Source organism: Phragmites australis, chromosome 3 (assembly GCF_958298935.1).
Source record: "Phragmites australis chromosome 3, lpPhrAust1.1, whole genome shotgun sequence".
In the NCBI taxonomy this organism is placed as follows: Eukaryota; Viridiplantae; Streptophyta; class Magnoliopsida; order Poales; family Poaceae; genus Phragmites; species Phragmites australis.
In genome coordinates this window covers 14,426,096-14,452,543 of record NC_084923.1, presented here as the reverse complement: position 1 = coordinate 14,452,543, position 26,448 = coordinate 14,426,096, and the positions used below count along the sequence as shown (strand labels likewise).

The 26,448-nt window shown below is 44.2% G+C and overlaps 1 protein-coding gene across 7 annotated transcripts; it reads left to right on the top strand.

Annotated features, from left to right (window-relative positions):
- Positions 1 to 8,208: 8,208 nt before the first annotated feature.
- LOC133912336 (uncharacterized) lies at positions 8,209 to 11,190 on the top strand. 7 transcript variants are annotated; one of them, XM_062355008.1, is made up of 7 exons: positions 8,209 to 8,352; positions 8,518 to 8,610; positions 10,246 to 10,302; positions 10,451 to 10,498; positions 10,597 to 10,650; positions 10,733 to 10,822; positions 10,924 to 11,190. In XM_062355008.1, the coding sequence occupies exons 2-6, from the start codon at positions 8,563 to 8,565 to the stop codon at positions 10,808 to 10,810; spliced, it is 285 nt and encodes a 94-aa protein (XP_062210992.1). In that variant the 5' UTR covers positions 8,209 to 8,352; positions 8,518 to 8,562; the 3' UTR covers positions 10,811 to 10,822; positions 10,924 to 11,190. The 7 variants fall into 7 exon arrangements, with proteins under 7 accessions (XP_062210992.1, XP_062210988.1, XP_062210994.1 ...); XM_062355004.1 differs by having other exon boundaries at positions 10,594 to 10,650; XM_062355010.1 differs by having other exon boundaries at positions 8,210 to 8,352; positions 10,761 to 10,822.
- Positions 11,191 to 26,448: the final 15,258 nt, after the last annotated feature.

Genomic DNA, 26,448 nt, shown 5'->3' with positions numbered 1-26,448 from the left:
ATAAGATGTGCTGAGTGATTGTGATGATCTTTTTGGTAAGCTTACCCTCTTGAACGTATATTGCATCGATATTTATTTTCTGACAGCCACACAATAGGGAATTCCCTTTTTTCTTGAACATTCAAAAATACACTGCAATATGCAAGTTGTATACTTATAGACACATACTATGATATATGAATGCATAACTCGAAAAGAATAATGGTTTGCCATCATTACTTAGTCCTATGATATATGAATGCACAACTCGAAAATAGTAATGGTCTGCCAACTACAAAGACAACGCACATACTACACATGTATTCACAGATGCCACTATAGTGCTCACATATAATGGCATAGGTATTATTGTACCACAATACCACAGTGCATGCTCAACAATGAGTACATAAAGCAATTGAGTCTGAACATTTATACAGGCTGCAAGCTCATCTTTTTAGCTATGTCAGCAGATGCACAAATACATCAATTCAACTAAGTATGCAAAAATGTTACCTGTTCAATGCTAGTGCTATGATCAGTCAAACAGCTGCAATGCCTCAGCACATTCATATTCACATTCACTTGTGCAATCAGACAGTAAAACCTTGAAACAAAAGAAACACTTGTGCAATCAGATCAACACATTCACATGTATGCAAAGATCAACACAGCAAGTGAAACTATAGTCACCGCAAAACAATATCATCTCTTGGGAGACATGAGAATCCCAATACAGCGCAGCAAACCGACACTAGAACATTTCAAATTTTAACCATTCAATGATTCAATATATACCAATCAGGTTGTTTTGTGATTCCACGTTTCAACTCCCAGTGTCTGAATTTTGATAATCCATAAGACTGAAAGCCTAATTATGTTCACGTTCAATTTACTAATCCAAGAAATCGTCAAAGAAGTCCATTTTGAAAAATGAAAACTCTAGTGCAGTAATCCCCCAGCGTATTAGCACCACCATGCTCTACGGATCAATTATCGAGAAATTAATCGACAAAGCACATAGCTTTACTAATTCCAAGTCAAGAAAGCAAAGCGCACACATAGAGATTGAGACAAGCACAGAGAAGTGCGATGTGCAGTACTGTACCGTCGGGTTGCGGGAGTCGTTGAAGGGGATCCAATTGCAGTGCAGATTGGTAGGGTTGCCGAAGTGCGTGGTGGGAAGGAACTGGAGGCACCCAAGCACCACGATGGCGGTGATGGCTAGCTTCTGCATCCCAGGTCATGGTCGTCGGTCAATGTCGATGTGGATGGAGTGTTGCTACTTGCGCGGAGGCTCCTCCACCCCTCACGGTAGCCATAGCCGCGGGGCGGTGTTGGAGGCTGCCGACGGCAAGCGGGCATCAGGTCAAAGAATGGAGGATAATGGAGGGATGTTGAAGGGATCGGTGACGTCCTAAGAGGAGGATGAATTAGGACACTTAGAACTATTTCGACTCCAAAAATAACACAAGATACACCTATATCAATTTCTATCTAGTGTGTCTACCCTACTGATTAAAATGCTTGCAACCTATCTAAGAAGGTGAATTGCAAGAATGTAAATGCGGAAACGTAAATAAAGTAGAGAGAGCAAACTCGGTGCAAGGGATTTTTCCCGTGGTATAGATGGCATGAATGTTACCCCTACCACGTTAGAGCTCTACAAAGAATATGCTTTCGGTCGGCACCTGGTCACAACTCTTGAGCCCCAAGTCACAAAGACAAGGCCTCCACCTAGATAAGCCACCAAACCATCAAGATAAAGTCTCACCACTAGCCTCTTTTTTTGTTCCTTGCCACCGTGATAACTTTGGAGCTTGAGCCACCAAGGAAGGGGTCTCCGCATTCCCGCACAATCACCTTGCTACCGCTCCACACCAATTTAGAGGGTCAATAAGCTTGCCGGCGAGTCACCAAGACCCCAAGGTGGCAGTGTACCACTTAGTACAAGGTTAGATCACTCTTTGACCCACTCTCTATGCAGCAATCACCTAGCAACACTCTCTCTAGGCCTATAAACACTAATCACTCACTAATCTTATGTTTAATCGTCTTGGATAATTACATTAAGCACTTTAGTGGCTTGTATGTCTTTTCAAGTGTACATGAACTTCTATGGACTCTAGTACCTTCAAATGGCCAAGTGGCTGGGTATTTGTAGCCTCAAACTTGCGCACTAGCTGTTAACCCAATAGCTCAGAAAAGTTGTTAACACCAGATGATCCGGTGAGAATAATAGTACTAACACCGGATCATCCAGTGAGTACACTCTCACAAACTAGATGTTGGAACCCCACTCAAGCCTCTATGAACACCGAACACACGGTGTATACTTCATCTCCATCACCGGACTATCCGGTGAGTTATCCTGAGCCATCTGAGTCTATCCTTCTTTTTGGTGTAAATTGCTCTGATGTAAGCATCCAGTGCACATCACTTTATCACCGAACAATCGGGTGGGTTGACTTCAGTCAACCGAGCCAATGCAACCCTCTCTGGAAATAATGCTTCGGTGTGCACAACCTTCATCACCGGACCATCCGATGCATTGATCTTCATCCTGTCTCTTTGCACTGTTCATTGTCCGGTGTGTGCAACACATTGATCATCAGACCATCCGGTGTTTTGATATTTAACTTCAATGGTTACAACCTTCTCTAGATAAAATGCTCCGGTATGTATCTTCTCTGATCACCGAATTTCCAGTGAGGTCTTCAGGCCTTTCTCCCCTTTGTCAAATATGCTCCAATGAGTTTAACACACAGAGCATCATCGGACCATCCGGTAAGGCAAATCTTCAGTCTAACTTTGTCCCAGCTACGATGGTTTCTTCATGTATTGCATTCATAAGACCTACTAACACATATTCTTGACAAACATGTTAGTCACATTGACTATGTTGTCATTAATCACTAAAATCACCATGGCCTAATGTGGCCATTTTCGCTACAAAGGTGGTCGGGTTGGAGGATGCACAGACGGAGGAGGAGGCGGTTGGGTCAAGAAACGGTGAGTGCAAACATCGCGTGCAAGTCACGTGAGAGACAAAGCTCGAGTGGAATGGCTCAGTCCGACTATTTTTTTATTCCTCTCATCCAACATCTCAAGATATACTCTCCACAGTTGGTCACCCCATCTATCCAACTAAACACCCCCAAAACTAGGATGTACGTCTCCTATCTATGCTTATCCTATGAACCAAACACACTTTTAGTGGTCTTTGGGTTGAGGTGGAAACGAGCCGAGGCTTGCTTGGTTCGAATGGGTTCGCCTGTGGGTGAACTAATTCAGGCTCGACTCAGTTAGATGACCAAGCTAAAAAATAGACTTAGCTCAGCTCGGGTTCATTGTCGGCTCGAGCTGCTCAGCTGGCTCGCGAGCCAAAGTAAAAAACCAACATAGGAAAGTAGAAATGCAAGCCACCGACATTGCACTGTCCATCATAATTGGAATTTAGAAACAGGAATCCTATTTAATCCTAACAAACTTCAGAGCATCCTCCCACAATTTGCTCAAATTTTGAATTAAACGCATAGAACTGTTGTTTCTCACTACAGATCAATTAACCAACATGTGCATTGCAGAGAAAATTCTTGAACCTACAAGTAACTCAAACAAATCACACGGTGCTCTTCTAAGAATTCTCAATTGAGGCCTGGAAAGAAAAGAAAAGAAAAACATGGAGAAACAACCATGCCTCCACATTTCTACACCATCATGCACAAGTCAGTGGATCCCATACACTGCCAAAAGAAGCAACAAGAAAGGGGAAAACTGAAAAAAGCTTTGGCAATGCATGGAACTAGGAGTGTAATCGGATCGGGTACGGATGGATATAGCTTATCCTATATTCTATCTCATACTTTGTTTGTTAAAGTCGGAGTTGTATATGGATAGTACCGAATAATTATTTCTTCATCTTGTATTATATCGTACATTTTTTCTTGGAGTCAGAGTCAGAGCGAATGGTGCTGCAAACTTTTGGTTAGTCGGATAGATGATTTTTTTTTTTCATTTTAATTGCATTCTTATACAAAACATTAAACAATATAGAGGTCCAATTAATATGAGCACAAAGAGAGTGGCCACTGAGATGTGAAAATAAGAGCATTCAGTATTATTTGTTTACACATGTGTGACAATATACCTATATATTATCATATTTTTAAGTGAAATCATAATAGGGTTTTTGGTAACACCCATCTTCGGATACTTCGAACAGATACTACACATTTTGTATCCTATTTTTTTTTCTCAGATTCAGAGTCAGACACGGATAGTATCGGATAGTTATTGTTGCATTCCATATTTATTTCGCAAGCCTTCGGTCGATCGGACGGAAAATAACTATCTCGTTTTCACCCCTACGTGGAACTCTCCTCACCTCTGGATCCAAGAACCAAAGCAAACAAAACCACCACAGGCACAAGAGGCCGCATCTTGCCTCTCACAGGCACATAGTAGGAACAACAAGCTTAGCAGCAGTCATCAAGTCCTCCACATATCACAACCATGTCGACTTAAGACCAAGCGCAACGCCGCTCCTCCCATAGACTAAAGAATCCCTAAAGCGTAGGAAGATGACGGAGCCAGCCTACCATTTTGGCACGTAGGGGACTTCACCTCGCCGTTGGGCACCCCCTTTGCCCCGCCCCGCCGCGGTTTGGGAGGGGACGCAACATCGGCTTAGGACTTGGAGGGGGGCTCGTGGCGGATGCGGGATGCATCGGGACTTGCGGCTACAGCACCGAGGTGTCGAGGAAGAGGAGTTGGATGTGGTGGTTGCAGCGAGGGCAAGAAGGAGGGTGAAGAGTAGTTGTGGTTGTTATCGGAGATGGTAGCAGCCGACGGCTTCGGCTTGCGACCACGTTTGCGCTTGCGACGGAGGTGTGTCCATGGTTGTCCATGGAGGCATGGTGGTGGGAGTTAGGAGCATATCTGTTGGATTGGAGGAATCCTAAAGCCCTAGAGGCATGTTTGGAAGTTCGGTTTTGAACCTAAAATCCAAGTAAATTACATGCCCTTTTATTTTTTTTGGAGTGGGCTGGAAATTAGTGTTTGAAAGTCCGGTTAGCTCACTTCTTTTATAGCGGTTTGGGCCCATTCCGTCAGAATAAAAAAACATGCGTAATGCGGTCTGAAAAATAAAACGACATCTATCGGGCTCGACCGAGTCCCATGCTCACCTCGGCCAAGTGCCGACCATGGCAGCGACCCTCGGCAATGGCCGGCAAGCGGCGGTGACCCTTGGAGATGGCTGGCAAGCGGTAGGAGATTCCATCGGAGACTCATCGCCACGGTGAGCCAAACCCTATCCCACGCCATTGAGTAGCTGGGTTTCTTGGTTCTTGCAACGGGGCTCTGTTGAGCGTAGTGACGGTGGGGAGGAGGCCCTGGGACGGCATATCATAGATGACAGTGAGGCCGATGAGGTGGAGGCCGTGGGAGGAGTGCGCGTGGATGACGGAGGTGTAGAAGACATCACTCGGGTCGGGCGTGCGGCGGCGGAGGTTTACGCCGGTGCGGACCGCCGCGGCGTGGAGCTCGGAGGCGCGGCACATGGACATGCAGCCTGTGAGGTGTGCGATCGGCCGTGAGGGCACCATGCTGGCCGTCGGAGTGTCTGGTCACGGTAGGGGAAAGGAGCACAACAGCTCAAATTTGAGTTCTGATCTGAAATTGTTTCAAGTATGAGGTCCATTTTGATGCTATAATCACTTGGTACTTCTTCAATCTAGACAGCTTTCAGATTTTGGATGATTTGGGATCAAATCAGGCACAGCACAAGTGAAGCATTAATGCTGGCTGCTTGGTTGTTCCAGGCATCGAGCCCGTGCGGCAGGCAACGGCAAGTCCGTGTCAGGTCATCGATCCCACGCGTCTTGCAACGAGCCTACATCAGAGCAGCGAGCCGAGTGGCGACGAGCTCGTGGAGACGAGCACCGCAGTTCTTCTGTGGTTTTCTGTGTTATTCTTTTCCAGCTCAGTTGATGGAGTGCTCTTACCCAAACAACATTTTACTAGGGGAAAAGATTTTCTTGTGCACAAGAAATTACAGATGAAAACTATTTACATGTGTAAAAGGTTACAACGCTTCCAAATAAGGCCTAAAGGCCGATGCCTGCACCCCACGTTCAAGCCCGAGAGATTTGCTCTTTGGCTGGATCGGCGCCGAGGTACCGAGCCACTCGTGAGCTAGCTCGGGTTTGACTCGTTTAGTCACCAAGCTAGGAAGACAGCTCAGGCTCGAGTTGTTTGTCCATCGAACCGAGCTAAGTCTATTTGAGCTAGAGCTAGCTCACGAACCTCCATCTTTATTTACAGTTCTATCTCGGGAGTAGATACAATGTATTGCAACTGATAGTGACTTGAAAGCTGGAGTAGCAGAGTTCTACTCATTTAGCCAGGAAGATTTGGTCTAAACACTTGTCTTAAACGCATGCTAGTTGAAACTTCTTGCATTAATCGAGTTGGCGTAAGAAAACAATGCGAGGCGCCATACCAATCGAACTACAGTTGGCAAGCTAAAAGTGATGCTATTTTCCTAAGATGTTCGATTCATTGAGTTTTAGAGAATGGCTCACTGAGTTTTCATGATCTTATCCAAATCCAACCTCCTGTTGAGACAAATGGATTTATTGTTCTACTGATCCTTCCTTGGCTTCAAAGATCGCACCATATCGGTTGCTTCGCGTGTGTATCTTAATTTGGAGCAAATGGCGTTTGTTAATGGCGCTACAGCTTGATTGACAGGGTTAACCTAGCTACCAAGCCCCAAAACGAGATGTACTCCCCGGTAGCGACGGAAGTAGATATCTAATATATAGTTTTGAATTACTATTTAGTTCTTTTAATTTAATTAGACGAGAGTGAATTTTTAGTTATTTTTAATTTTAGTGACTCCATAAAAAAATATAAAACTTGCATCCCTACCTACCAAAACTGGTAAAAGATTTGACCGTTTAGAACGCATGAACGGCTATGGCCCCTGTAGATACAGGGAGCAAGCATTGCGAAATTTACAGCAGAAGAAAATCACACGCCAAGATAGCCACTCACCAGAATTTTGAGCGGCATAGCACCCAACAGAATTTCTTTTTTTTTAAACCACCCAACACCATGATCAGTCGGGGCAGGAGCAGCCAATCATCCGGCGACAGCGCGCCATGAAAGGAGCATATGGGTTGGGGGAACAGACGACGAACGAACTAGACATGGGGATAAGAATATATCAGAAGTTCAGAACCAGCGGCTGGTTAGAATCCAAGGGAACAAAGGAGTCAATGACACGATTGAACTGGATTTAAAAAAAGACAAAAAGGAAAGAATTTACGAGCAGAGGAGGGATCAAACCGTGCCACTACAATCCATCGGGAGAATAAACCACAATCGAAAAGGAAAGGGAAACCCTTGCTAGAACTGGAGAAGCGTGACGGATTGGCCAAGAGTGGAGCCTCAAAATTCAGAGATAAAGTAATAATATTTATACATTTTACGTGGTGATATTTTACATAAACGTGGCTTATACGCCTGTGCCATAAGTATGTACATGTACAAGCTTTGAGTAGCATACATCGACCGGCTCATGCAAAAGCCACATCTAGCTCTAGGCCATATTGAGTGGCATGCCACGTAATCATACTTAGTAAGCAACAAAAATACGGCATGCATTACAAATGAGTATCACATATATAGAACCTCTCTTTTTTCCTCGTAAAACATATCTATTTTGTGGAAAATCAGATATATCTATATTTTGTGACGTGCTAGTACGCACACCATCGCACAAACTTATCAATCTTGTCATGCGTGAGTTATTCCTGTCCGCTAATCAGATCGCCCACCTGACTCTCACCTAGATTTCCCACGGCACGTCTCGCTCAAGTCTTCACGCCTCGCTAATCAGGTTTGGTTCGTCCTCACGTGACCCTCGCCAGATAAATCTTCGACTCACACACCAACAAGGCCATGCCGGTCCTTTATTCATTCACGGTTGGAGAAGCGACACACACGAGCATTATGAGAGGAGAAAAACATGGGCACACGTCGAAGCATCAACGACAGGTTGTTGACATGTCACCAGGCAGGCGATGAAAATACCGTCGTGTCCAAGGACGCACGCCCATGGCTTCTGCTCAGGCGTACACGATGCCGCAGCAGATGGACAGCACCGTACCCTTCCTCGGACGGCCGTTGGATCGAGGAACAGCGCTCGAGATTCGGGCCCTGTTACTGTAGAATGTGGTGTTGCGAGGCTGAGGAACCAGGCTCTCTCTCTATATATATCGGTTTCCCTCTCCAGCACACACACCTCACTTCTCCTTGTCTGCCGTCGCCTCTCTCTCCATCCTCCTGCGAAGAGCGCACAAGGTTCTGCCCCAACTACCAAACGCATGCAAATTTCACGGCTTTTGGTTTTATCTATTTTCACAAATTTTCACACTTGCTGCCACCCTATTTTCATGCGGAATATTTCGTCTTCTTGTTCTTTGTTTGCTTTTTGTGTTTAGTCAGGCCCTGAGGCTTGCAGTGTAGTTGTTTCTGCAGAGAAGGGAGAGAGGAGAAGGAGGAGGGCAAGAGATGGCAGGCTCTGATGAAGCTAAGTCGTCGGCTTCTATGGAGGAAGAGGTAATTTGACATAACTTCTATGAAATTACTACTGGCAGAAAGTGGATCAAGAATAGATAGATATTACAATTCAGATGTTTTACTCCAGTGGTTTCCTGTTAGGTGGAAGAAAAACAAATTGCATATACCTGCCTTGTTCATTCTTCTACTTTTTTTAATTCTGGGAGAAGTTCATTCCTCGTCTTGGATGCAATACTTTCATGTTTGAATCTTCTGAATTGTTGACCTCAAAAGGACAAAACCTTCGGAATTATGTTGTATCCTAAAGCTAGTTCAGAGATCGATAGAGAGTTCACGATGTCGCAAAGCATTGCCTGAATTAAGAGAAGAGAATGTCTGAATATAATTTAGGTGTGCATGAAGGCCAACGATGAATATCAAAGGAAATTTGAGAGTGTTCGGATATTCCATATCCGAATACTGATTTTTTAGGAAGCACTTCACTCGACTTTCCCGGGATAAATGCAGGATGTTACAGTGTTAGGAGATAATTTAGATGTAGTCTTTCCCGAGAGAAAGGCTATATATCGCCTTTAGAGCTAACTGCTAAGACTGATGATTTGCGAGTGAAAGGAAATCTTCAGTTTTCTGACAACATAGTGATGCATCTTAATTGAACAATTACTGCAAACCAGAGGTTCAACTTCAACCATGCAAAAGAAGTAAATACAGGACATCACCTAACGTGTGTCTAGATTAAGTAGCACTTATCCTCAGCACCTAATATCCTAAGCATTTAAAGATTTCGCACTATCTAGTACTAATACCGCTATAGATTATGGCTAAGGATCTGGTTTTGTTGACCGCGCATACCGAGATTATTTAAATCTTATGAAGGAATGAAGGATCTAAAGCAAACTAAACTTTACGCAACCTGTGTTCAACCCAAGAATCTATTGACTGAAACTTCTGAGGTTCTGAACAGACATGAGCTGTGGCCTTGTCCTGTCAATGATGGATGGACTGGTTCTGACTGGCCTTCAGATGCTGCTTTTTTCACTGATGAGCTCACTGCATGCCTAAGAATCTCTCCTTTGCAACTGCATCTGCATGGATTACGCATGAGCAATGAACAACCAACCCTTCAAGTAGTAACAGTTTCTGGAACCCTGTCGTTTTCATGGCTGGATTTGTTAGGGGATCGCCGTCAGTAGATCGGTCACATGCTTTTGGTGGATCAAAAGCAACCACATAGCCTGGCGCAGCAGCATCCTTTCCTTGGGATGATTTATTGGTCGTGCGAGGGATCGAAAGGGAAGCTTGTTTCTGTCATTGTGGGCGCGGCGCAATGCGATCCATGAACGAACGAACCAACGATTTGCTTTCGGCCGATCCTCTTTGGATTGAGTCGTGAATCATGATTAAATGGGTGGTCAAAAAGTGACAGAAACATGGATTAGCGTGGTGTGTGTTTCATGCCGTCATGTCGGTCCACTAGAGAGGTGCCTGTATCTGCACCGGCATGTCGTCTTGACTCTTGACCCCTGAACAAACGGATAAGCCTTCCCTATTTCCCAGGAAGAAGTTCAGTGTCCCGGCACACAGCTTCAGAAGTAGATTGTTAGCATGGATTTTTTGCAGATTTTTGGTGCAGGCTTTGCTCAGGAGTTTCTGATGTGTTGATTAATTTTGCAGGCATGCATTGAGAAGAAGTATGGAGGAATTGCACCCAAGAAGCCTTTGATATCCAAGGTATGGAATTTCAGAAAACTTTACGAAGATAACACTTCTCCTGCATGCTACCAAACGACCCGAATATGATCAGTGCTCTCTGTGGAAACGAGCTATGATAGCAGCTTTGATCGTTTCCTTTTTCCCGCGCTCCCGCGTGCTGGTGCAGGACCACGAGCGCGCCTACTTCGATTCCGCAGACTGGGTGCTCGGCAAGGTAAGAACAGAGAACAGAATCCTCACTCCAATATTCAGGCATGACGTATCTTCAGACTGCGTCTAACCCTGCTCTTCGTGGCGTCCCTCTTGCAGCAGGCTGCAAACAGCAGCACAAGGGATGCCGTTGAGTTTCTGAAGCCCAAGCTGAAGGTAAGTGCAGCAGTGACAACCTTCAGTTCTGTTCAGCTGAATGAGTTCATCAGGTTCCTTCATCAGTGTAAGAACTTGCCAGTCGTTTGCTTCTCTCTCCCCCATTTCAGAGAACGCCTCACCACCAGCTCCCACCTCGCAAGCCGACCTGCGCATCTAGCTGAGGCGCACGGTGAGCTCACCTTCAGAACCGCAGGATTTAGCAGCCTAGAGATGTGAACAGATGTGCAAAACAACACAGGACATGACCGTAGTTCCTGTTTGTTCTTGCAGGCCTTGCAGTGCTGCGGCTGACGCGGTCGGATGCACAGGGAAAGAAATTGGGCTCGGATTTGAAGTTTAGCTGGTCCTAAGCCGTAGGAAAGAACCAGAAACTCGCCATCATGCAGTTGGCTTCTTGGCGGTTGCAACATTGTTGTCTATCAGAACGGGATAATTACCAGTATCATGCTTAAGTTAGATCCATGGAATTTACCGCTTGGTGATCCAAGTTCCAACTCATGTTATCTCCTCCAAAAAATAAGTTCCAACTTCTTGCTATATTGAGTAGATGCGCCAGAAAAATAGGAGAGAGAAAATCTAAAAAGCCCCGTCGTTGACGTCGGCCGTACAATGCTTACTGGGCCGTAAGCCATATTGGGCAGCTGTCACAAAATTGGTTACTGACGTTAAATCAGCCCATCCACGGCGTATCTGTGTTCAGCCCATTTAGTACTGTTTTCAACCCATCGACGGCGGTGCTGTTTTTTGGTTCCTCCTCTCTTACAAAGAAAAACTATATTTGGTACTACGAAATTTCAGAAGCGCGAAGTCAACTTTTGATCATTTAACGATTTAAACAACTAATCTACCATGGTGTAGTCATACGAGTACAATTGGTGGACTCATTTAACTTCCAAATAGAATCTGATCCATTCAGCCGGTTCGGTCTCACACGCGCCTTTTTGTGCATGCGTTTCACACTTTTACTTGCACATTCCCATTCCTCAATACACTGCATTATACTTTCGAGCTTCTAGCTCACTAGCTGTGCACGAGAAAGCAACAAGGATGCCACAAAGAGACACCTCCCGTGAACATGTAACCTGCAGCAGCAGGACTTTTTGATCAGGACTGTGCAGATGGGTACAGACGCAAACGAACGAGCACTGCTGTCACTGAATGTCGAGTTTGCATCTTGCAAAGCTTAGCTGGCCAGTGCACAACAAGTACAAGGTACAATCATCTCTAACGTACATTTCGCTAGCTTGCAACTCGCATACACACACTCCTCCAGTTCCTATTAGAATTATTGATACCGGCTCATATAATAATTTATAATAAATTACAAAGGCTCATATTGTGGAGGATGATTCATATTGAGGTTCACTCTCTATTAATAACATATTGTTAATGGAGATAGAGGTAGAGAGTTTCTCTCGATATATATGCAAGTACCACATGTTATTAGGAACACGTACAACATAGGATGTTAATTGAGAGTGGTCTTAAAATTGAGAACCTCTCATTACGTGAGTCTATATAGAAATTAGAGTTTTACCTCTTTCTCTCGGTTGTGATGTCGCTGTAGTCTATTCCATCCTGGTGTCAGCGTGCACCGACGAATAGGAGAGCAAGTCTCTAAGACCCTCACTCTTGAGATCTTACACCGGGATAGTACGAAAAAGTTTTTTGGAAGCACTTCGTGTGACTGCTCAAGTTTTTCACCACGGCTCATCTTCCTAGTCGCTTGGGTGCTGCCCGCTGTTATCGTCAACAAATTCGGCGTGTCATTAGCAAGATCAACCGTGCCATCAACACAGTGCAACTAACATCTTCAATAACCTACACAACGCAGAACAAGTACGTAAAAATCATGTTACTCGTACTTTATTTCCTGCGATTCCTAATTTTAGGTATAGTAGATCTAGTCATATATTGTGCTTTCGTACACATGTCTAGATATGCTATGATGATATGATTATATCAGTTTATTAGTTTCAGCTCATGAATTATTTATGTATTAAATTAAACCTATATGTGCCTTATTTTTCAACAATCTAAAAACCTTATTGTAGGCACATAGGTTCATCAATGGGTGGTTTTGTTGATGCACTGAGGCCAGACAAGTTTTCTGGTGTGCATTTTAAGATATGGCAAGTCAATGTCACTCTGTGGTTGTCGGCTATGAATATCTACTGGGTAGCTAATGGCAAGCCAAAAGAAATCCTTACTGCTAAGCAGGAAAAGGCGTTCACGTATGCCAATACACTCTTTATAGGATGCATTCTTAGCATTATTGGTGACCGTCTTTGTGATATGTACATGCACATACAAATCACGAAGGAGTTGTGGGATACCATCTTGGTGACCGTCTTTGTGATATGTACATGCACATACAAAGCGCGAAAGAGTTGTGGGATACACTGAATGCTAAATTTGGTGCATCAAATGCAGGAAGTAAACTGTATATCATGGAGCAGTATCATGACTACAAGATGGTTGAAAATTGCTATGTAGCCTAGAAGCCTTATGAGGTTCAATGCATCGTGAAGGAACTTAAACTTCTCAAGATCAATGTACCCAAGAAGTTTGTGGCTGGAGACATTATTGATAAGTTACCTCCTTTGTGGAGAAACTTCTCTGTTGTTCTAAAGCACAAGAGACAAGAGATTACTGTTGAGAGTTTGATCCCATCTCTTGATGTTGAAGAGAAAGCTCGGGCTAAGAATGTGAGTTTAAAAGGAGGCGAGGGACAAATTAGCATCAATATGGTGCAAAAGTCCTTACACAACAAGAACAAATGGAAAGATAATAAGCTAAACAAACTACCACCTTCAAGAAGAAGATGATGAACACGGTAAAATTGTCTTGCTTTGTATGCGGTGAGATTGGATATTTCGCTAAGGATTGTCTAGACCGTAAGGGAATAAAGACTCCACAAAAGCAGAACTCAAAGACTGATAATGTGGTGACCATTGGCAAAACTGAAAATAGAGCTGCAAGGTATGAAAATTTAGCTTCAGTGTTTTTAGTATTTTAGTCTACTAATTGGTGGATTGATACAAGGGCCAATATTCATGTTTGTGCTGATATATCAATGTTCTCTTCTTATCAGGCCGTCTATGATTCTCCGTCATAATGGGGAATGGGTCACATGCTTCTGTTCATGGTGTTAGCACGATAGATCTGAAGTTTACTTTAGAAAGATCGTGCAGCTGAGGAACGTGCAGCATGTCCCTACAATGAACAAGAATCTAGTTGGTGGATCCCTTCTTTGTAGAGACGGGTTTAAGATGGTGTTAGAGTCCAATATAGTAGTAGTGTCAAAGCATGGATAATTTATTAGTAAAGGCTATGAGTACCAAGGCATGTTCCGTTTTTCCCTTTCTAATTTTAGCAATAAGTCTGTGAATCATATTTGTGGCAATGTTAATGATGATGCTAGTATTTGGCACTCATGGTTATGTCATTTGAATTTTGGTTTTATGACTCGACTTTTCAGCAAGAATTTAATTCCAATTTTTTCTATGGTTAAAGGTTATAAGTGCCATAGTTGTGTGTAATAAAAACAACCTCATAAGCCCCACAAGAAAGCCGAGGAAAGAAATTTGGCACCTCTAGAACTCACTCATTCAGATCTGTGTGAAATGAATGGTGTATTGACGAAGGGTGGAAAAAGATATTTTATGACTTTGATTGATGATGCGACTAGATATTGCTTTGTTTATTTGTTAAAAACGAAATATGAGGTTCTAGATCACTTTAAAATCTATAAGGCAGAAGTTGAAAATCAACTAGAGAGAAAGATCAAAAGTATTAGGTCGGATCATAGTGAAGAGTATTTCTCTAGTGATTTCGACTTATTCTGTGAGAAATGTGGGATTATTCATGAGAGGACGCCTCCCTATTCACCTCAATCATACAGGGTTGCTGAAAGAAAGAACCGCATATTGACTGACTTGGTTAATACCATGTTAGACACTATAGGATTATCTAAGGTATGTTAGGGGAACTCCTATTGACTTCATCTCATGTCTTGAATAGAGTTCATCTCAAGAATAAGAAGAAACCCCCATTTGAAGAATAGAAAGGGAGAAAGCCATCACTTTTTTATTTGCGCACTTGGGGATGCTTGGCGAAAGTCAATGTACCAATAACTAAAAAGTGCAAGCTCGGACCTAAAACAGTGGATTATGTCTTTCTGTGATATACTCATTGGAGCATTGCTTATAGGTTTTTAGTGGTTAAATCATAGGTATGTGACGTGCATGTCGATACAATGATAGAGTCTCATGATGCAATATTTTTTGAGCACATATTTCATATGAAAGATTTACATAGCATGTTTAGACTATCTTCTGAGATAATTTCTGAACTTACTCCACCTCTTGAGTTTATTGAACAAACACATGAGCAAGATCCTAAGGAGGATGATAGTGATGCTCCTAGGACGAGAAAGAGATAAAGGACTGCAAAGTCTTTTGGTAATAATTTCAATGTGTACCTTATGGATGACACTCTCAAGTCTATTTTAGAAGCGTTTGCATCTCCAGATGCAGACTACTGGAAGAAGGCTGTTTGGAGCGAAATGGATTTCATCCTCACAAATGGGACTTGGGGGGTCACAGAATGACTATATGGTTACAAACATGTGGGTTGCAAGTCGGTGTTCAAGAAGAAGCTTAGGCCCGATGATACTATTGAAAAGTATAAGGCTCATCTTTTGGCCAAGGGTTATACCTAAAAGGAAGGTGAATACTTCTTTGACACTTATTCACATGTTGCGAAATTGACTACTATCCGAGTGTTATTTTTCTTGGCTACCTCACATGATCTCATCGTTCATCAGATGGACGCTAAGACAACTTTCCTTAATGGAGAGTTGGACGAGAAAATTTATATGGAACAACCTGATAGGTTTATAGTAAAAGGTCAAGAAGGCATGGTGTGTAAGTTGTTGAAGTCCTTGTATGACCTTACAAAAGCTCCTAAACAATGACATTAGAAGTTCAACAGAACTTTAACATCTGGTGGTTTTTCAGCCAACGAGGCAGATAAATGTGTGTACTATCACCATGGTGGGGGTGAGGGAGTTATATTGTACTTGTATGTTGATGACATACTAATATTTGGGACAAACCTTAATGTGGTTAATGAGGTCAAGTATTTCTTATCTCAAAGCTTTGATATAAAGATCTGGGTGAGACTGATGTAATTTTAAACATCAAGTTAATCAAAGAAGAATTACTCTTACACAATCTCATTATGTTGAGAAGGTCTTGAGCTACTTTGGCTACCGGGACAACAAGCCTTCTCCAACACCATACGATCCCAATGTGATACTTCGAAAAAATAAAAAAGTGGCAAGAATCAATTGAGATACTCTCAGATTATTGGATCACTCATGTACCTAATTGGTGCTATAAGGCTTGATATCTCATTCGCTGTGAGCAAATTGAGTCGCTTTACTTCTAACCCAGGTGATGAATATTGGCGTGAGCTTGAGTGAGTCATGCGCTATTTGCTTGGTACTATGAGTTATGGTCTTCAGTATTCCAGGTACCCATCGGTACCAGAGGGTTATAGTGATTCAAATTGAACATCTGATGCTGATGAGATTTACGCCACAAGTGAATATGTATTCACTTTAGGTGGTTTTACTGTGTCATGAAGGTCTTGCAAACAAATCATCTTGGTGAGGTCAACTATGGAAGCAGAATTCACTGCATTAGACACAGCTACTATTGAGGCAGAATGGCCGCGTGAGTTGTTGATGGACTTACCTGTGGTTGAGAAACCGGTACCGACTATCATTATGAACTATGATAATTAAACGGTTATTATCAAAGTAAACAGTTCTAAGGATAATGATAAGTCCTCAAGGCACGTAAAGAGATGATTGAATTTTGTCAGAATATTGAGAAACTCAAGAGTGATAACATTGGATTATATCTTAACAGCTAAGAACCTGACAGATCCCTTTACAAAGAGACTATCACGGAGTGTGATAGATAATGCATCGAAAGAGATGGGTATGAGACTCATGTGAGTTATACCATAGTATAAGGCTATTGGTCTAACTAGAGGAGAGTACCTTTGTTGTTTGACCCACTCGAGTAAAGATGCAATACTCTCAGAGATCTGTAAGGCAGGTTGAATAATGTGTTATGTTGGCTTTAAGTAGCTAAGATGTTGACCTACATGGCATTCTTGAAAAACACACATATATGAGTCTGACTATTGCTCGCAGTCAATGAGATTTGGGTGATCTCTAATAAGCTCATGAAAAGACCATGGAGTAGGACTTATATGCTCCACCCGCGGGGTAGCCTACTGGTAGCCAAGTATCAGTTATGACTTTAAGTAAAATTTATTTGCACAAAATTTGCAAGTCAAGGTATAGTCTATTGTTAAAGTTGTGAATGAGTGTAGCTTAATATTCTAGGTGGATGTTTAACTTAACAGTCTCCATTGAAACACTGTATAATAAACAATAGTGGGAGACTGATAATTCTCTATGAAACTTTGAGATTTGGTGGGGGATTGTTAGAACTATTGGGGCAGGCCCATGTAATAATTCCTAATAAATCTCAAAGGCCCGTATTGTGGAAAGATGGCCCATGTAGAGGCTCACCCTCTATTAGTACCATATTGCTAATGGAGGTAGAGGTAGGGGGTTTCTCCCTATATATGCAATGACACCACTTCATTGGGAACACGTACAATATAGACTGCTAATTGAGGGTAGCCTTAAAATTGAGAACGCTCCCATTACGTGAGTCTATATAAGAGTTAGGTTTTGCCTCTTTCTCTCTCGGTTGTGTTGTCGCTGTAGTTTATTCCATCTCGACGTCAGCGTGCACCGGCAAACAGGAGAGCAGGCCTCCAAAACCCTCACTCTTGAGATCTTATACCGAGAGAGGACAAATAAGGTTTTTAGGAAGCGCTCCGCGTGATTGCTCATGTTCTTCACCACGGCTCCTCTTTCTAGTCGCTTGGGCGCTATCCGTTGTCATCGTCAACAAATTCGGCGCGTCATCAGTAGGATCAATCGTGCCGTCAACACAGTGCAACCAGTATCTTTAGCAACTTCCACAAGCAGGACAAATACGTTAAAATCATATTACTCGTACTTTATTTCCTGTTATTCCTAATTTTGAGTATAATAAATCTAGTAATATATTGTGCTTTCGTACACATATCTAAATTATGCTCTGATAATATGATCATATCAGTTTATCAATTACTCATGAATTATTTATAGATTAAATTAAACTTAAATGTGCCTTATTTTTCAACAGTTCCGGCCATGCTTTTCACCTGTAGTCTACGTGACCAGTGAACACCTGCTGCACTGCTAGTAGTCTACTACACATACAAACATTTCATCCTTTGTTTTCTATCTTTTCCATTTTTCCTCTTCTTTTCCCCCGTCGTTCTGAGTAGGAATCTATCTATCTGTCTATCTATGAGCGAGTACCTTTCGGTTTTATCATGCCATTGGATCAATCTAGATCTGAACACAGCTGCCACAGAAGGCCTTGCAGGACCAGTACCACCATATTTTCTCACACAAACCCCCTTTCAGCTTTGGATCTTGTGGCTTTGCTCTAAAAAAGATCTTGTTTTTTATTACCTTTAAGCCTCTTATAGCCTGCTGCTACCTGCTCCATGCCATTTTAAAACTCACTCATGTTCAACATGAGCCATTTGATAATCCGGGGTCGGGTTTCTTTATCTTTCTCCAAAGTGGGGAAAAGCTAAAGGCCTGATCGATATGACTATCTGCTTTCTTTAATTTACAAGCCACCGTTGATAGGAGCCATGATCGAGTTCATATGACCAAAACCAGGTCATAATCATCATGTTGATCGATCGTGTCCTGCCTAATTGGCTCCAAACTAGCAGCATCATTTCATGATTGACCCGGTCGATTAAGATCGCCTCCCCTTTCGCCCTTAGTGGGATGCCGGTCTGATTAGTAAGTTACCGGATCGCGTGGTCTTTATAAAGCTGCGATGATGGTCTAGGATAAGATCCTGGTCTCATCTTTTTCGCAAGTCATTTGTTCGTTGGTAATTGGATTGGCTGGCAATGATGGCATAACATGCTGGTTGATCCAGATGCAAGTGCATCCAAGCATGCAAAGTTGTGAGTGTATGTATGGTTGGGAAAGGTTGGAATAGAACCCATTAAAGCTGTAAGATCGACCCAGGGGCACCCGGCATCATAGAAGCAACTTTCCAGTTGAAAGTAGGGGTGTAGTAATTAGGGATCAAGAATGTGGAGCCAACAAAAGTAGAACAAGATCATCAATGGCCTTTTAACCTTATCAAGATCGTCAGGTGGCCAAGTCTACGTGTTGCAATCTCATTTATGCCTGGAGGTGAGAAGAAGGACCAATTCGATCGATCGTCATGACGTCATGAGAGTTCGAAGGATTCAGTTACCTGCATTGATGAACTGCAAAATTTAATCTGTATCTTCTCTCTGATTTCCACCAAAGTGGACTGCAAAAACTATTAATCATACACTCCTTTTGCATTTGCATGCATGCGTCTGTGGCTCTGAGCTAGTCGCGAGTTTCAGTCACGCGGCTTGAAGATGCATGCAGGAAGCCCCGGCCCGGCCGGCACCAGTCACACGAGACTACAGTGTGGACTGTGGACCAAAAACGAGCAGGAGCTGCTGTTGCACATTGCGACCTGCTGCTAGATGCTACATGCATGGTGATCGAAATCGTCTTCTTCGAGCCTTGCCAAAACTTGAAACCTTGGCGACCACTCACGTACGTCCATCCAAAACCTTCCAGCTACGCTGCGCATGCAACGTCACGCACGCAGATGCATGAGAATACGAGACCGCTGCTGTGTACGTGCCAAAGTTAGACAGCAGCTGCCGCTCGTCGATCTTGACGGGTACATGCCTGGACCAGCCGCGAATCGCTCGCCAATGGTTGGATGGCTTCACACATCAGGGATTCAGGATTCCAGCTCTGCATGCAAGCATGGCTCGGCTCAGTGGAACCAATAAAATACGAAAGCAGGCAGGTCCAGCGTCCCCGGAGGCCAGCATTGCCGATGCACGCAGGTCAGCCAACGCAGCCGCTGGCCGGCGGGGCCCGCTCCATGCGTCGCCCGACCAATCAACAATCGTTGGCCAGATCTCGATCTCCACGTACACAGAGTTCGCTCTCCAGTCTGCGCGCGTTCTGCGGCTGAAGACCGAAAACTACCCGTGCCCTCGAGGGACAGGCCGGTCAGATTCAGATTGGGAACACCTAAGCCTAACGAGCCCATGCTTGGCGGCGGCGCAAGTGAAACATGAGGACTATTTGCGCCCTCTTGGTGTGAAAACCATGCACATGACACCGTGCATAACCGGGCCGGGGCAGCCGGGCAGGTAGATACATGGACAGGGTCGTAGTGCATGCGCCGTGTCGTGTGGGCGTACGAGAGAACATGTTTGTGCTTGAGAGAGAGAAGCATGCAGATGGCAAGGACACTGGCATATATCTCAGCTCATCATGGTGCAACAGCCAGTGATGCTGCATCTGAAGGGTGGAAAAGGTACAGCACGCATCTGTATTATCCCATATTTATGTTTGGCCAAATGTAAAAGTGGTTAGGAAAATTCGTATCCAATTGACAGACGGATACAAATATAGATATATCTGATTTTGTTTTCTACATATAAATATAGATATATCTAAATCCGTTTTCTGAGAAATGAATATGGATAATATTCGTATCCAAATATCTAGAAATACTTCTATAAAATATAAATTTAAGTATCATAAAGTTTTTTTCTTTTATCTTGTTCTCTTACTTAATTTTTTTAATCATATATATTATTTTATTGTTTCGTCTCCGATTGGTTTCACTCCTATGTGAATGCGATGGCCGGTCGTACTCTGCTGTCACCTACACCGGGACCCTCCCGCCAGCTACCCGCTTTCTCTCTCTATGTACTGTATCACGTACCACTAGTAGATGGGATCATGAGAGAGGAGAGGCCTATGGCGATGATGAGAAGATGAAACTCCAAGGAGCCATATGTCATTCACGGATAGCCATCCGGCGGCGCTCGCAGGAGTTTATGGCTAGGCTACTAGAGGACAAGACATCATTGTTGGGCGCCGTTGGGCTATGCACTGATGGAGCCCACCTGGGAGTTGCCGTTAGTGACCATGGGCCCCACGCGTACTCACAGTTAAGCTGGGCTGGAGCTAGGCCAGGTCACATCATGCCTCGCCAACCCCTCCGCTCGGGTCCGGGCCCGGACCGAGGATAGGTCCGGGGAGAGAAATTTTATGAGATCGAATCTTTCGGTGAGATTGGTGTAACGTTTTGATATATGTTCTCGCGTGTACAGATATATACGCGTACATACCGTGCGATCGCACGTATACGACGCAGATGAATATCTCACCATAATCTTAATGTATGAGTCTCATAAAATTTCTCTCCCAACTGCGGGGGCTCCGCTAGTTCGCTTGCACAAAATTTCTCTCAGGTGCGGGGGCTCCGCTAGTTCGCTTGCCTTGCCTGTGGGTGCGCGCTGCCTGACGCCCACGGCACCGCCCCGCAGCAATGGGAGCTATGCTTCTTCGCATGATCGCATCCCTACGTGAACTGATCGGTGCTCAGTTATGCCAAAATCCAGCGAAATCCATGTGAAAATTGATGTGGATTTGCGTTTTTTCAGAAGGTAAGCGAGAAACACCTCTCCTGTAAGTTCAAGTGCGATTTTCGTAGGCACGTTTCGGGTGATGTACCGGATCAGTTCCAGTGCGTGAACCGGTACTCCCTACTTCATGATGAATATTGAATGAGGCAGATGGCCACTGCTCTGCTCTGACGCCATCCAAATGACGACACGGCTGAGTGTGCGGAGAAGCGGCGCGCGCGCGAGGTCGACACGTCGCGAGTCATCACGTACGGTCAGGAGGCTAGCTGCAGCGGCAGATATATATAGGGATGTGATTCTTTATGATTGAACAGCAGGGTGAGTGAACGACCGCTAGAGCATGTTGCTACTGCTAGCCAGCCAGGTTCATCCGTGCATCAGGCCGTGCGCACCTCGCAAGCATGCGTGTCGAGCGAGCGGTTGTGCATGCATGCATGCGCCAGCCCACAGTGAGTGAAGCTGCTTCAAAGGCCATGGCGGGCAATACGTACTAGTAGTGCGGTGCCACGGCACCACCCTATCTTGATCCGCTCCTCTCTTCTCCCTTGATTGGTCCCTTTGTGAAGGGCTCGAATGATTCTTCGTTTTTTTCCTCCTGGGGTCCTGAGTCCTGACGCCTGCGCTGGCGCAGATGTGTGTGTGAGAGAGAGACCTGCCATGCTGGAACTCAAGGCTTCCTTTATTGTGCGCCCACAGTTGCCAGACACTGGTGTTGGGAATCCTATGTCACAGTGACCAAAGGGATCGATCGATCTGGGGGTTCTTGGCGCTGCAACTTCGCTTTCGCATCTGCGAACAGGACGAGCTGATAAAACAAAACGGCGTCAAGCGTCGACAAATTTACTGATTAACATGCTTCCAAGATGATCGATCCAAGGTTTTATTTCATCTCGACCAATAAGGGTCCGATAACATGGCCACTTACATCACCAGTGCCTCCATGCAACGATGTGGATCGCATCGCATAAAGCTACCTGTAGCCTTCTCGATCGTTGCTTCATGAAACACAGAACGTGATGACCATCACAACTCACAAGGGAGCCATAACCTACCAGGCCAGGCCAACACATGAACCACACCACTACGCGTTTATGCCCTATGCGTACGTACGTGATCCCTGTGAAGAAATGAATGGCATGGACGCCTTGCATTTATGCACCCGAACATGGCGCTGCCTCGGTTTACTAGAAAGGAGCGCTTCATTTCATTGGACATGCATGAGGAGTTCTTGACGCATCCATAACAACGTGAGAGGTGCTAAATTAAGACGCTGTCTCTGGCTTAAATTGCAGCCTCCCACGTTATAGCCACTGTTAAGTGAAGGTGTACGTACGTAACGTAGGGCCTGATCAAATAACTGCGGGGTCTATCTGAAAGTTTCGTGACAGACAGGAACCGCACCATACATCATTTCCACTGAGTTCACCGATCTGCATGCAGCAGCAGCTAGCACGGTACATAAACATTACGTGCGCACCAGCTATCTCGATCTCTTCGAATGTAGAACGGCTTGTTGAATTTATCTGTCCTTCCGACGGAAAGAAGACGGTTGAGGACAGCGACAGCGACAAAGATCGATCGACCCATTTCCGCATGGGTCAAAAGAGGCGCAGTCAGCTAGTATAGCTCGCACGCCAGCCACCAAACATTTCATGTGGCAGACCACCGATTAGTTAGGGTCGATGAGTAAATAATTGCTTCTTCAATTCCTCTAACATGAATTGAAACAGAAGAACAAAGCTCGATCCATCCATCCATGTGACAGTGTCACCCATGCCATGGATAGTGTTGCTAGCTCGTGAGCTCAAAAAGACGATGTACTTGATCCATGCTGGCTATCGACAAGAACATGCATTACATTGCACGCACGCGTGTGCCTCACGCGACAGCACACGTACGGTCGCTTGAATCGCCTTGCTTCGCGTGCTCGGTCGCCTGCACACTGGCCGCACATGAGCACCCGACCAGCCAATCGCCAGGCAAGCGCGTACGCGATGTGGTACACCTTACCCTGCACTGCGCGCGCGCTGTGCTGTGCTCTCTGGCTCCGGCGCGGACAGATGGGTCAGCCACCGTTAATTGGACGAGCCGTACTTTGGTAGACACAGTAAGTGAGTGAGTGCGATGAGATGACACGCCCGAGCTGCCCGTCTCTTGTGCCGTTGTGCTTATCCCGTGCGCCGGCGCCGGCATTTATGCAGTGCCCGCTATGATGTCAATGGGGGATTTGATCTGCGATTCCCGCGAGGAATTCATCTATTAGAGGGTGAGGTGAAAAAAATTTGTTTGTAGCGAAAATACAAATAGTAGAAAAATAACTGTAGTTGGGTTTAACGGGACGGGTATTGAGAAGCATTCACTATCCCGTTTCTCGTTGGGACCCGTCCCAGACCCATCCATTCAAATTCATAAATGTGTGTAAATCATCAACTCGCTATTCTGTTCGTTCATGGGGACGAGACCACGAGAGAATGATAATGAGGCATGCACACGTCTAGGTCCAACACCAAACCTAGAGAAGAATAAGCCAACCAGCCTGCCGCACGCGTGGACTCGAGGCACTCCGCACATCTTGGATCGTCGAGCCGCTTCCTTCCTCGGCCGCAGAAGGCCCCAGCCCGCAAGCTCCCCCAAGCTACCCATCACCTATCCGCCTGCTACGCCGCACCTAATGGTGAACTGTTGCATGCACCCCCGCGCTCCACTTATTAGCGGCGACAGGTTCCCTGTCAGGTCCCTATTCTCCGCGCTAGGATGAAGATGGAGAGAAAATAGTTCTCATGAGCAAAAGTAGGGACATGGATAAGGAATTATTCTTCGTTTGGGGATGAGGATGGGGAACCATTCCTCGATCCCCGTTGACATCCTCATGCCAGCGTCATAAAACACAAAGAGATGCTATTTTTCATGCGACTATTTTTTGGTTTCTTTTCAGTCGAAGTAATCAGCGGTCCGATTAGCATTCCATAACATGCAGATCTTAATCAATGTCTCAGCTCTTTGTCGCGTGACAGCCTCCCCTCGCTGCCTCCGCACCTCTCATCTCCATCGCATTAACATGGTTTCGTTAGGACCATCACTGCCACGGAATCATTAAAAGCATACGATATGTCATAAACGGATTCTTAGAACCCGTCGTAGGCAAAATATATCTTTAGATGGTTTCTAAAACAAATGTGTTTATAACAAGACATGAGTCTAGCTAGGTATGAATGAACTCATAGACAATTTTTTTATAAATATGTCTACTTCTAACATATAGACACATATGATTTTTAGAATTATCCGTCTGTGATATTTCCATATATGGTTTCTTGTAAAATCTATCTATATCTATTCGGTAGACACGGAAGGAGTTTATAAACACCTTCTATATTTAAAGACTCGCGAACGTTTTCAAATTTGACTACCGTCTCTCTTGACTCTTTTGGCTTCCCACACACAACCTCTCATCTCCAATATAAAGCGATGAAGAGTATTCTTCTTTCTCATTCGCCATATCCAAGTGTTCCACTGCACTGATAAGTGAGAAATACGTGTTATGCGCCATCAGCGTCGGAGAAACGAGATCTCGACGGGGCCGAGTCCCTTTCACTGCACTTGAGGTGAGTATCATTTGGTTCACTTCGCGGTTTAGTTAGAGTTTTCTAGGCTTTCATTTGTTCGATATATGCAACTGATGGTACAACCTTATTTTTGTCGTAGATCAACGATGACGTAATTCACGGCAATTAGGAGTTGGTATGTCCCTATGACACTTCGACGGCATGGATGCTTGGCGTCAACTTTGGCCCAATGAATTTCGTCTTCTTCACTGTTGTGAAGGCCCCCTCCGTTAACTCTGTGTACGCCGTCAATCACGTTTTCCATTTGGTTCTACTAGATGAAAATTTCTCCATTGTTGTTCATCAAAATGGAGATATTTTTAATAACTGCAAGACAAGCTTAAATGCTTGTTTCTTGTTAAACCATAGCTGACGGTTTGGCACAAACTATGTCTGATTCTGGCTGATGCGTGATATTGTTGAAGTGCAGCCAGATCTAGATGACTGCAACTGCTAATTGAAGATGATTCTTGGGTTGACATTTACTGAAACGTAGAAGGCTGAGATGATATCTATCATATCATCTTTGAAAGATGGCGTAGATCGATCGAAGTTTATCGATCTCTTTTTGTCTTTTTGGATAATGTGTGATTTACATCTGAGTAATGTTGTTAACATTTGTGATATATATGTAAATATTTGTGGTTTGTGTTCTAAATAATGTATAATCAATGTTATAAACAATGTGTCAATGTATTTAATTTGATAATTATAAAGTGTGTATCTATGTGACCCTTCTTTCCTATTAGCAAATTTGCTTTCTGGCTGAGCTTATAGGGGCAAAGAGAAACATAGATGGGTTCAAAGAAATCTGCCTGTGACGCTTATTATACGTAGACGGTTATCTAGAAAATATGTTTATATATAGATGTTTTACAGACAATTCTGAAACTGTATGTAACAAAATCGATATCACAGACACTTTTGAAGATATAGAACATATAACCGTCTATAAATACCCGGTCTGGGATAGTGTATCAACTTGCCTTCCCACCTCAACATTGGCCCATCCGACATTCCTCCACCACCTCGCCACCTCGGTCAAACCGATCTGCCACTCACCAACCTCACTCTAAAACTGCAGATAGAGAAATCCAATAATAAAAAATGTCATACACATTATATTCGCACCCGTTCACCCACATCTTCCGAGAAGGCTCTCATTTTTCAGTCACCTCAATTTTAGGTGGAAGTAAAATCCATGCATCGATCACGAACGCATCGGACGCCATGCACGCGGCCATGTGGGCGTGGTTTACGGACGCACATAAACGGGCCTCCTGCCTACTCATCAGATATTCAGATCACACAACATTGGATCTGCCATGTACTACCACTACATAAACACACGCATCTCCCCCCCCCCCCCCCCCGATTCATACGGATTTCTTCTGCCTCACCGCACTTGCGCGCTGTACATAAATAAAAAGTGACGGGGCTAGCTGCGCTATACCTTTACCGGGCTGTGTTCGTTTGATAGCGCCTGTTCTCGCATGGATGGTATTCCGGAGCTTGGGTTTTG

Coding starts and splice junctions, on each gene's coding strand:
- LOC133912336 (XM_062355004.1), top strand. CDS start 8,563: ATGGCAGGCTCTGATGAAGCTAAGTCGTCGGCTTCTATGGAGGAAGAG. Junction 8,611..10,245: donor CGGCTTCTATGGAGGAAGAG/GTAATTTGACAT, acceptor TTAATTTTGCAG/GCATGCATTGAGAAGAAGTA. Junction 10,499..10,593: donor CAGACTGGGTGCTCGGCAAG/GTAAGAACAGAG, acceptor TCCCTCTTGCAG/CAGGCTGCAAACAGCAGCAC.